The sequence below is a fragment of the Anneissia japonica genome, unplaced genomic scaffold, assembly GCF_011630105.1.
Source record: "Anneissia japonica isolate Jap-2015-1 unplaced genomic scaffold, ASM1163010v1 scaffold1035_len235748_cov162, whole genome shotgun sequence".
Taxonomy (NCBI): domain Eukaryota; kingdom Metazoa; phylum Echinodermata; class Crinoidea; order Comatulida; family Comatulidae; genus Anneissia; species Anneissia japonica.
In genome coordinates this window covers 225,282-238,697 of record NW_022749248.1, presented here as the reverse complement: position 1 = coordinate 238,697, position 13,416 = coordinate 225,282, and the positions used below count along the sequence as shown (strand labels likewise).

Genomic DNA, 13,416 nt, shown 5'->3' with positions numbered 1-13,416 from the left:
CACTCACATCTAGTTTATGAACTTCTTTTGCCCTCAATTTTGTAACTATCTCAGGATCACCTTGTGGCAGTGAGGCAATCTGTAAAGGCTTCGTTGATCGCACATCTTTTTCCACTTTGATTTTCATTGGTGACTGCTCCACTGGTTTGCCATGAGCACTCACATCTAGTTTATGAACTTCTTCTGCCTTCAATTTTGTAACATTCTCAGGATCACGTTGCAGTGAAGCAATCTGTAAAGGCTTCGTTGATCGCACATCCTCTGCTAAATATAGCTTGTGATTTGCTGACATTGGAAATATTTTGTGACATTCATGACATGTAGAGCATAGGTAATGATTACAATTTTGGCAATAGTATTTTACCCGTCTTTCATTTCCGCAAACACATTTTGTCCAATCACTGGGAGACATCTTAACAGAATCCTGTGAATTATAAATAATTTTTGGGGTTTGGCTAATGGTAATTTCATTTCTTTTTAATTTGTTATAGATAATATTTAGGAAGCAACATTGAGATGAAAGAATGATCTGAATTTACGAAGAATAAAGATTCAAACATGTAACTATCAAAAAGAAGGCAAACTACTAAAAAGATAATAATTTACACACAAAGTAATTATGGAAACATTATTTATTAAATGTTTTATAATAGTAATACTTGTGGATATTATCAAAGATATTAATTGAAATTTTAAAAAAAAATTATATTGTAATGAAAATTATAACTGCAGATTAATAAAATTGTTTTATAGTTTTATATCACCTATGATAGGATAGGTTCTACATTTAAAATCACAAAAAATCAATCATGTATTTTAGTAGCAGATTGAAACGTATGTTGTTGTCTCTTTCTGTTTTTTTTTCAATATGTTTTCTTCCTTATGTACCTTACTTATTCGTGTAGGACAGATAAAAACAGAAACAATTATTGAGATTCTGTGACCAAAAGATGTGGGGAAAAATCACTTTAGTTTTGTTCCTGCCACTGATGTCAGTTGCATCCTAGAGGCAGTCTTCTAACATCTACTAGACTAAATATATGCTGGCTCTGACAGATGAATGAACTCCTTGATTGGGTTTAAGCTTCTTTGTTCTGAATCACACAGCAGCAGATTGCTTATTTTAATACATGGGTCACAATAATATGGTTTCAAGGCTTGTACAAAGAGCATTCGTTTTTTTAGTTATAATTTAGTACAAGAATCATACTGTGAAATTACCGAAGATGTTGCTGTGCTCTTTGGTTCATTAACCAATATTGTATTATCTGCAAAGGTAGATAATGGTTGATATTCTGAAAAGAACAATGTTTTTACACATAAAATCAACTTTGACATTCAAAGGTGTATTGATAAATCTCTAGCTGTCCTGTTAAAGCGAAAACTTACCTAACTATACCTTGTTTTGTGCGTCATCTACGCGCAATTTTGTGTTTTTACATTATCGATCATATTAGCCTAACCAATTGCCATTTCGAAATTGTATTAAGTAATGTTGAATGTACTGTACCCTAATTTTACGTGTGCGCTTCATAACGCGCGCGCACGCGTGCGTCAAAATTTCAAAATGCTCGAAATCACTTTTTAACTAAATTAGAGCACGTTTCAGGCAATTTTGAGCATTTCAATTTTTTTTTTTTTTCACTACGCGCGCGCATTTTTACGCATGCAGCACGTGCGGAAGCTAGACACTATGTTTTTTTCACATAGTTTGGGTTCCTGACATTGTTTTCACAAACTTCCATTCTTTTCGGTCATCTTTTGGCCAATAGCAATACCGTACGTGCGCATCACACATAGGTATCTTTGCGCGTATTTGTTCCGCTATACAGTGAAATTATGCTAAAATCAGGCATATTTTTAATCAGTTATAGCTCCTTAGGTTGAAAGGTGACCCCCAATTTTCATTACATATTCTGAAAGCACATAAGTTGTAAATATGATTTTATAGATCATAATGGCTGATCGGACATTGTGACATCATCATATTGGCAACTGAATTCAAAGAAAGTGATTTATAGCTATGACGTCATTTTTGAAAATACGCATTTCATTGTATCTCGCTTATCCTTGATCGATCGTCTTCCAACTTTGAGTATGTTATAGCTGAGACAGTTCTCTTTCATATATTTGACTTCTTTTTGGTGATCAGCTACACTAGCGGATCACCTCTTGTTATTGTCAGAGATCTTTTTTTTTTCCCATTTCTTGTTAGCACGATATCTAAAAATTGGCACGAGATTCATACATGCACGCTTCAACAAACATTTAGCTTGGCCTGGAATAGTCACAATAAGTTTTTCAAAGTGCGCAGGTATGCGTGACGTCATCTATGCGCAATTTTGCGTTTTTACATTATCGATCATATCAGCCTAACCAATTGCCATTTCAAAATCGTATTAAGTGAGCATTAACTTCAAGTCAATGTTAAATGTAATTTACCCAAATTTTACGCGTGCGCATCATAACGCGCGCGTACGCGTGCGTCAAACTTTTAAAATGCTTGAAATTACATTTAGATTAAATTAGAGCACGTTTCAGGGCATTTTGAGCATTTCAAATTTTTTTTTAAATTTACCACTATGCGTGCGCATTTTTAAGGGCGCAGCACGTATGGAAGCTAGAAAATAATTTTTTTGTCAAATTTTGGTTTCCTGACATTGTTTTGACAAGTTTCCAATATTTTCAATCACTCTATGGCCAATAACAATGCCGTACGCCTGCATCAAACATAGTGACCTTTGTGCGCATTTGTGCTGATATACAGTGAAATTTTGCTAAAATCAGGCCTAATTTTAAACAGTTACAGCTCATTAGGATGAAAGGTGACCCCCAATTCTTATTACATATTCTGAAAGCAGATGAGTTGCAAATATGATTTTATAGGTCATAATGGCTGATCGGACATTATGACGTCATTATATTGCCATCTGAATTCAACAAACTGAATATTATCGATGACCTCATTTTAGCAAATGCGCATTTGAGCGTATCTCGCTTATTCTTGATGGATTGTCTTCCAACTTTGAGTATGTTGTAGCTGAGGCAATTCTCTTTCATATATATGGCATTTTTATACATTTTGATGACGTCATCATGGTCAAAATATAGGGTTTTGCTTACCCCCTCATCTTTCTTTCGTCCAGCCTTTGATGACCCCCATAATCACCTTAATCAGTCGTGATTTCTGAATCATATTTAGTGGGTATAAACTTCAGGTCATGGTTAAATGTTATGTACATTATATTTTTGTGCGCGTGTAATAACGCGAGCGTTCGCGTGCGTCAAAATTAATATATGCTTTATATCAAGTCTTTTTTTAAATCAGTTATAGCTCCTTAGGATGAAAAGTGACCCCTAACTTTTATTACATATTCTGAAAGCACATGAGCTGTAGATATGATTTTATATATCATAATAGCTGATCGGACATTGTGACGTCATCATGTTGCCATCTGAATTAAAAAACAAGAAAAAAATTATATTTCTTTTCTCAAAACGTTGATGACGTCATATCATCTTAATCATTCGTCATTTCTGAATAATATTAAATGGTCTTATACTTCAGATCAAGTTTGAATGTTAGGTATCTTACTTTTTTGTTTGCGCGTCTCAACGTGCGCGTACGCGTGCGTCAAATATTACATATGCTAATAATTATGCCTATTTATAAATCAAATATAGCTCCTTAGAATGAAAGGTGACCCCCAATTTTTATTACATATTCTAAAAGCACATGAGTTGTAGATATGATTTTATATATCATAATAGCTGATCGGACATTGTGACGTCACCATATTGCCATCCTGAGGTAAAAAAAAACTGAATTTTTATATGATAATGATCATTACCCCTTCACCAATAGGCGTTTGTCAATGAAAGTTGATACATATATATCTCATATCAAAAGACAACAGTGACATTAAGATGCGCACGTGCGTGATGACGTGCGCATACGCATGAGTAAATCTTTTAAAATGCTCAAAATTCTTTTTTAACAAACTAAATTTGCGTATGTTGCCATTATCAGCATTTAATTATTGTTCAATCCGCCACGCGCACACTTCCTCGTGGGTCAAAGTGCGGCGGATCACCTAACTCGTCCTCAGTGACGAGTTCAAATCTAGTTACATTTTGATGACGTCATCATAGTCAAAAAAATTGTTTTTTCTAACCCCCACATCTTTCTTTCATCTAAAATTTGATGAGCCCATATCATCTTAACCATTCGTCATTTCTGAATCATATTAAGTGAGCATAATCTTCAGGTCAAGGTTGAATGTCAGGTACCTTAATTTTCCGTTCGCGCGACTTAACGTGCGCGTACGAGTGCGTCAACGTTTATATATGCATATAACCATGAATATTTTTAATCAGTTATAGCTCCATAGGATGAAAGGCTGTCTCTTATACACATCTAGATGTGTATAAGATTATTTATGACGTTATTACTTTTTATACTCGTTTGAACGTACTCGCTTATCTTGATTGATTGTCTCCCACCTGTGAGTATGTTATAGCTAAATCAATTCTCTTTCGGACGTGTCCCTTTATTTTTTATTTTGATGACGTCATCATGGTCAAATTTAAATTCATGTGCCATTACCGTCGTTAGGCACGTCGTATAAGGTATTCGTACATGTGCGTTAAAATTTTAAAATTGTTAATATCACTTTTCTGATAATTTAAAGCACGATTCAGGTCATTTTGAATATTCCAAAACTTTCCAATTTTTACGCGCCGTACGCTCATTTCCACACCCACAGCACATACTGAAGCTGGAAATTACGTTTCGGTTACATGTGTTGGGTTTCTGACACTGTATTAATACTACCGTGCGCACGGACGTTAAGACATATGTGTACACATTTGTAAGTCCTTAAAATGCTCAAAATTACTCTTTTCCTTTAAAATTTCTTTTAAAATGCTTAAAATTACTCTTTAAATAGAGCATGTTTTAGCATATAATACTTTTCAATCAGAACCGCGCGTGCTTCGTGAGGGTCAAAGTACGGCGGATCACCAAACTCGTCCTCAGTGACGAGTTCAAATCTAGTTTATTGTTTGTGTTGCATTAAACCGGTAGTTTTTTCATTTAGTAACATTGAAACACTGGAAATAAAGTTGGTACTCTTATATTAAATACTCATGGAGTTGTTTTAATAATTATATGTAATGTATACATTTTTGTATTCATTTTACCTTCTGTTAGAGCTTTTTTTGCCCTTGGGAGTTTATATCTCTTCAGGTTTTTAATGAAGACTTCCATCTCTCCTTCACAAATTACCATTCTCTGCTCTAGATTCATTATCAAAGTCCAGCTGTTAGTTGCGTGTTTCTCTGCAACATTATACAATCCACCAATCTGTTTTATTTCATCTGGACTCAGTGCCATTCCCAGATTTACAAGTCTTTGTCGATGAAGTGTGAATTTTGTGATTACAATATTCTTAATATCTTTTGATATCGTAAATGATGGATGTCGATCTTTAATTAACTCTTCCAGACCAAATTGTTGTGTTACCTTAATAGTTTCATAGAGGAGAGTGAGATTGTGTGGAGTCAGATGTCCAGCACCAATCAGTAACTCAATGATGTCCATCGTTTTAGAACACATATGTAATGCATAAGTATCTTTTACATGGTCTCTGTACAACACTTTTAACATGCTGAGACTGCATCGTCTGTCAAACCATTTGGACACATCCAACTTAAGACCTCCAAGATTTTTTTCGTCATCTTCTACAATATAGATAAAAATATCACATGCAAGTTTGCCATACAAATTTTTAAATCGTTATTAAAATCATTATTATTAATTTAAAGTACCGTTAACATCTCCTGTATTCATAAATAATAAGTTAAAATATTTCACAAATTCAAATTCTTAGAAGTGAATATGTCTGATGAAAAAGTGGCTGCCATTGCTGTCATCTACACTGCATATTAATACAGACTGTCTAACTGAGGGCGCTATTATTCTCATAGTTTCTGTAATCCTTTTGTATTAGAAATCAAAATAAAAAGGAGTCTGACAATGTGGGGAAGATAAACAAATTTTAACATCTATTATTTTTGTTTGCACAAACTGTCTGTTATATTATTTTTGTTTGCACAAACTGTCTAATATATAACTTGTACGTAAATTGGTGGAGGTGAAATGAGTATACATTTTTTCCCATGCAGTCTGATTGAAAGGAAGAAGAACAGTTTATCTATATCAAAAAAAGAAGTTTTAAAGTGTGTTTCTTTATGAAGGATAACTGATATACTTACTTTTGCATGATGCCATGTTGTCAGTATGCAGCTACTGTTTTAACATGTTGATTATTTTTGTACTCATTCATTTCTGGAATAGAATTATAAAAATTCCAAACTTAATAAATAAAACTTATTTTACAAAGCTAACATGTTTTCCTGTGAAAATTTCTTTACCATTTTAGTTTACCTGTATATTTATTTATTTAATCTTTCTTTATACTGTAGGCACTTTCAGTACCATAGCACTGATTTTCAAAGTGGTACAGTGACAAGAAATATATACAGTAGAAATAAAAACAAAGAAGAAAATAAAATAAAATTGGAATGAAAAAGTAGACATCTCTTTAAAATTAATTTTTAATTTGTGTGGTAGTTCATTCCAGCATTTGGATGATCGATATAAAAAAGTTCTTTTTCCCTGTCCAATATTATACATTGCAAGAACCAGGTTGTTATGTGTTTGGCTATGTGAGCCTTTAGAATGGGTAGTATTGTTAAAGGTAAATTTTGAAGACAAATATTGAGGAGCATATCCTTTTAAGCATTTGAAAGTCATAAGAAGTAATTTTTCATTCCAAATCACATTAAGTCTACTCCATCCAAGGGTACTTCAAATATAATCAACAGGAGTCTTAATATCAACAGAAAGTAAAATTCTACCTAATCTATTCATAAGAACTTGTAATGTTCAATATTCTAATTGTTTACAAGTTCAAATGAACAGATTAAGTAGAATTGTTTTGTCTGTTGACATATATATACTTCCGTTGATGTTATGTTAAGTTCACTTGCATGGAAACGACTACATGTAAGGTGGAATGAACAGTTAGCCTTAATTTAAATTTAATATCGAATCCCATTCAAAATGTACACGTAGTCAATCTCATAATAACCTTATTGAACCACAATGGAATAACTGTCAAGGCAAGAGAACTTTTTTGTATTGCTCAACAAAGTTGTGGAATGAACTTCCACACGAAACAACAACAAATTTCATGGACATGTCTATTATATTTTTTAAAAACTCTTTTAATTCTTAATCACTTTTATTGTATATATGATATCTATTTATATATATGTATGTTTTTTTAATTACTTTTCTTTTAACTTTTGTATTTTATGTAACTGTACCACTTTGAAAAACAGTACACAAGTACTGAAAGTGCATGCAGTAGAAAGACAGAATAAATAAATAAATAAATAAATAAACAGTTAGAATTTTGAACATTACAATTAGACCAGACACAACAACAATAATTGAAAAGAGGAAAAATAACTAGGAAGAAAATATTTAGTACGTCGGATGACACCAATACGCTTTGAAACATTGGATGAAATATTGTTTATATGGTCGCTAATTTAACTACATAAAGACTAGACATTAATGTATGAAGCATTTAAATCCAGAATATCTTAAGCCCTAGCCTTCCAGACTCTCAAATTTTAGTTTACAAAAATATATGACATGCCTATATGGGCAATTTCACAGTAAATGGACACGCTGGTGTGACAAACACTCAAAAATTTTAACTAGCCTAAATTGTAAGGAAAATTTGAGAACTAGTAGCTGAGATAATCTTGTTTCCAGAAAAAATCATGAGAATGAATTAAAATTGGCCCCTATTTCCAGCAACATCAGGGGGGGCTAATAATTATTATGAGCTGCTCTTCTTGCAGAATTTTTGATTACTCCCCCTTCCCCATCACAGGGGCCTTTGCCATGGCACGATCCAAAAAAATCCCTCTCCATAGTTGTGTTTAGGTCTGGCATAGCCTGTGAAATATCAAAGAATTGTGTTTTTGATTTGTATTGAGCAGAACAACCATCTGTGAACTGGATAATTCTGCAAACAGATAATCCTCGTTCTTCTCCCAAGTGAGTGACAGCACGGGTAACAAATTCAGCAACAGCATGGCTGTCTGCAGTTATGAAATCCAAATACTCGCGTACTGGCACATTATGTTGTGGGCATAGATAGAAACAGACAATAGGATGAATCGTAACTACATTTTTACCCCAATATGCCCCCTGGATTTCATTTTGATAGAAACATGTAAAATTTTCTGGGAAGTCCATAACCATAATAACTGTGGCTTCCGGAATATTTTCAGTAATTTTATTGTACTGATCATGTTGCCATTGGGCATGAAAACTATGAGCAGAAAATGTTTCAATTTCCTTCAGTAACTCCTTGTACATCTCCTCTACGCTGTACACTTTATAGGAACTTTCTTCTTTTTTTTTTTGTAAGAGTCGATTCTTGATATACGCAAACATTGTACCGTACTTTCTGGTCTTGGTAGTTTAAAAATGGTTGAAATTTGTCTTACAATTTATTTACCCCACATTGACTACAATTTCTATAAATGCACTCTTTACGGGGATATTTGTAACCAGAATTGGAACACATGGTTTCCAGCATAACATTATGTTTGTTCAGTCCACTAGTTGAAACACCCTTTTTGGCACAGAATGATCGTATCGAATTTAGTTTGTAATCAACGTTAACGCAGTACTCGCACAGGCATTGTGTTAACCCCCGAGCTTCCTGTAATTTTACGTTGACCATGCTTCGCCGGATCTCATTGAATTTTGTTGCACCAATTATTAAGTTGGGCAGGTCAGCTTTTAATTTCTTGTACATCCCCATCTGGCTTGTTGTGCATACTCTAGCTGCCATTTTGTTCTTCACTGCCTTCCGTATGGGCAACTCTATATTGTCTTTTTGATTGATGAACTTTTTAACAGACTGAATGGTCTCATCTGGGATTGAATCGCATCGTTTCTTCCTTTTATTTGTGTAACAAATTGTTTCATCTGAAAACTCCTTAACTTCTTGATACTTTAGTGCCAGATTACTACAGATATTTCTGGAACTGAAACTATACTTGTTTCGTAGTTTTGACACCATACGCCTCAAAAAAGCTCTTCCTTTAGGCAGCTAAATACTTTAAAAAGTTCTTTCCGTGGCTGACACTCGGCAGTTGAAGGTAAATTTAGTTTCTGTATAGCTTCTGTCTTCCGTGGGGTTGCGTTGCTAACCATGTGACCTATTACTTTGGCATATCTATCTGCATTTCTGGGCATCAATTTGTTTACCCTACTCGCAGTCTTACTTTTGGCAGACATGCTGAAACCTTGTGATTCTTGAACAGCAAGGGTACATGTAGTTTTTTTTATATTTCCCTTTCCTGACGCTCAGCCTCTCTCTTTTTTGCAATTCTTTCCCTTTTTTTCTCCCTCCCTCTCCTCTTTTTTTTAGCACTCTGCCTTGCCCGAGATTCTTTCTTTTTTTTGTTTATTGTACTCTCTGGTCTTATGCACTTCTCTTCTTGTTGCAGGCCTTTTCTTCTTTGCACCAGGAGTTTATTCATCTAGTTCTTCTAATTCTTTCTTCTTTTTCAATTCTCTCATTTTCCGCATTCTCAACCTCGCCTTTTCTCTGGCTACACTCCGTTGGCATCTGTCATTTCTAGTTTTCTCAGCCGACTTCTAACTCTCTCATTTTCGATATGTGCTTTATATAACGCCTCGTTATCCTTCATTTTTTCCCTGCTTTTTGCCATGGCAACTGCACATTTAGAAGGTTCTGGTTTTCCTTTTCTGTGCTTTCGTTCCTTAGAATGAAGTTTTACAATCAATGTCATTGCCTCAAATCACCTACTGTACTCTGTAAAAAGAAATGAAAAAAAGAATTATTTTCATTGTCTTGTTTGTTTGTTTATTGATATTTTCCACATACAATACAAAATAAAATCATTCTTAAACTAAGATAATTAATGTTTTAAGTAGTGTGGCTAAAGTGAAGGGCACTGCAGTTTTAATGGGCCTTGCCGATGGTTGGACCAGCTGGACCAATCATATCGAGTAATAGTCACGCCACTACAACATGTGCGTCTTTTCGGGGAAGGGGGAAGGTGGAGTGTGGTTGGGAGGTGGGGTGTGGTGGGGCCCTGTCCCTTATAAAAACACATGTAGGAATACTCATTCAATAAAAAATATTAAATAAAAAATTTAATTTATATTTAAAAAATTATTGAAAATTTGCCAGATTTGACTAGGACCACGCCCCTTTTCCCGCTCGGTAAAAGTAAACCCCGCCCACTAAAAGTAAGCTTAGACTCCAGAATGCATCCTACAGTCACCATTGATTTTAAATAATCATCCAAAAATAATTCGTAATTTTCTCAAATAATACGAAGGTTTATATCTTAAAACATCATATTTAGTATTTCCATTCCCATTTTCTCTAGATGGTTTTATTTTCTACCCAAACAATTCCGATTTAAATATGATTGAATTTCCCATTGTATTAGCTCATGAATCCCTTCAGCTTCTACGAAGCAGACCCCGGAAGTAAACAACACAAATATCGTATCGTGATTGGTCCTATGGGAGCACGTGATTACTAGATTGATTGAGGACGCTCCTTGGCAATAAGATGTACGACTATAATAGTATACAAAACATCGAGTCGATCCTGTTTAAATTTTCCCCATACACTGTAATTTAATAACAAAATTTTTAAAACACCACCTAATATTACACTTAAAATATTCATCATTATAATATACTGCAAATTGTGATTTTATGCCCCGCAATAATGAGCTGTGCGAGCGATGTAAAATCTATAGTAGTACAGTATGTCAAATGTTCGCCCAATACCAGGCGAACAATAGCCGGTATGTCAAGACTTTGTATCATAGCTACCGATACGGCCTTCACACGCTACTACATCTTGCATTAATATCCTAAGGCTATTGTTAATCAACTATATGATCACATAATAGAAGAATCTATTGCAATTTTATTTCAAAATCGCTTCATAATACTCACGGTCGTAACCACTACAAGGTCGTAACAAAATTGACAGACAAAACACATAGCCTGCTCTCTTCGTTGATCCCCACGCTAGGATAATGGAATTGCCGCCAATGTTTTCCTTCCCGTTGACGTCATCGATTTGCTAAGTTGAAGTTGTTGATGAAAGTATTCTGGATTTAAATATGATACGAATGGGATTCACTGTCGTAACAAATTTGACAGACATAGCTACCCAGATGTTTATGTTTGATTTATTAAAAAAACTAGTCAACATTCTACAACACCTTCTCTCTTATAGATAGATTTGAATGTTACACACTATAATAAATATCAATATCCTGTCATCTTAGAGAGTCTTTCTGGTATTTGAATTATGAAGAACTTATCAAAATGTTTGACATACACCGTTACGACCGTTATCATAATATTGGGACTGCTGTATTTTTTGTAGGTGATGGTCGTTTAATAGCTGCGACTGTTTACTTTGTTCAAGTACATTCATATATTATGCTAATGACTGCTTTTTTGTTATTTGATAGGGAAATGGTACTCAAAACACATATACAGTACATTCATGTAGTACAAATTGTCACACTTTTTTCTTTTCAAAAATGCTGTTTATAAACTTCAAAATTAAATAACAAAAAAACAAATTCTGCAATCACCACTAAATTAAGTTTATTATCGGAATACATGAAAACAAACATGAAAACACAGAAAAAACTCAAAAATGGTTTCTTATTTTTCTTTAAAAATCTACTTTAACTTTGACCATTTGGGCATGTCCATTTACTGTGAAATTGCCCAAATATGGCCATGACATCACATACCATTATACAAGCATAGCATTTTTTTTGTCACAGGAAATCTGGACAGAGTTAGAACCCTCTCACTGCAATATATTTGAATGATAGAAGTAAATGCAGATTTTAATTTCAGAAAACGAGCTGCCACATAAATAGGGGTGTCTAAAATGACCATTGATTTTGTGGTATATGAATATGATTAAGACATTTTCTATACTGTATATTCATCTATGCATAGTACTAAAAAAATAAATACATACATTTTAATCCACTTTTTCAAATATTTTTGAGTTAATATCATTGTATCAATCTAACAACACATTTTTTAACAATTTAGTAGTAATATACTTACCTTTGAGTTTGTCCTTAATCTATGCCAAGGTGTCCTGTATCTCTGTATCTGTTGTGTAAGCGTTTTCCTTGGCATATTCTAGGTTGTCTGTGTTTTGACATACTGTATGCTACTTACCTTGTATTTGTTGAATCGAGCTGTATTGTATAGTAATTGTGTAAAGTATATGCCTGACTAAACAAGAATAATGAATCAAAATATTGTTTGAAGGTTTGCATGGCGAAGTATAATATATAATTAATGCTTGCGGTACACCACGTAGATAGTTCTGAAAAGAACTTGTTGTTGGTTGAGAATATCTCAACGTTTCGTTTGACTTGCTTCAACCGTCTTCAGGAGAATAATGAATCAGTCAAGCATAATATATTGAACTGCTGAGAATATCCTTCTGTTCAATTCACAATACACAAGTATTTGTACGACGTATCAGTAGTTGAATTTTATAGCAACTAGATATTCTTTAGTCCGTCTATTAGAACACCTGTTGATGATCTTATGATAATTTATCACTAAAGTGGACATGGAAATGTTTAAAATGCTCTGTTTCTGACTATAACTTTTAATTCAACACAAACAATTAACGTCTTGATGTGCTATATCATGATGTATTTCATCCTCCTATTGTAAGCGTTAAGTGTTCCAATGGGGGTCAGGCAATTTCCAGCGGTTTCTAGGGGATTAGCCAGGGAAATTTTGGGCCCTTCCCTTACGAAAATGTCCTATAGGAATCCTATAGGATCCTATAGGATTTTAAAGTGTTCTAAAACTAAATCGAGTCCTATAGGACTTTATCAAGTCCTATAGAAAACTATCTAAATCCTATAGGACACCAAAAATCTGGTTATATGTGCATATACATAAAGGTTAAGAATCAATATATAATATACATACTAATAATAACATTGTTAGAATCTTATAGGAATCCTATAGGTATATTATTAGAATCTTATAGGAATCCTATTGGTATATCATTAGAATCTTATAGGAATCCTATAGGTTTATTATTAAAATATTATAAGAATCCTATAAGTTTATTATTAAAATTGTATAGGAATGCTATAGGTTTATTATTAAAATCTTATAGGAATCCTATAGGTATATTATTAGACTCTTATAAGAATCCTAAAGGTTTATTATTAAAATCTTATAGGAATAATATAGATATATTATTA

The 13,416-nt window shown here is 33.6% G+C and overlaps 2 protein-coding genes across 2 annotated transcripts; both read right to left on the bottom strand.

Annotated features, from left to right (window-relative positions):
* Window positions 1-7: 7 nt before the first annotated feature.
* LOC117121040 lies at window positions 8-12,584 on the bottom strand (the record flags this gene model as incomplete). The annotated part of the gene is made up of 5 exons (XM_033266134.1): window positions 12,245-12,584; window positions 6,277-6,349; window positions 5,203-5,742; window positions 1,222-1,295; window positions 8-424 (listed from the first exon to the last, which is right to left on the bottom strand). Coding segments are annotated over exons 2-5 (1,047 nt in total), but the record flags the coding sequence as incomplete, so codon positions are not given.
* LOC117121038 lies at window positions 7,511-10,078 on the bottom strand. Its single transcript, XM_033266131.1, has one exon. It carries the CDS (start codon window positions 8,537-8,539, stop codon window positions 7,907-7,909), a length of 633 nt encoding a protein of 210 aa, XP_033122022.1. The 5' UTR covers window positions 8,540-10,078; the 3' UTR covers window positions 7,511-7,906.
* Window positions 12,585-13,416: the final 832 nt, after the last annotated feature.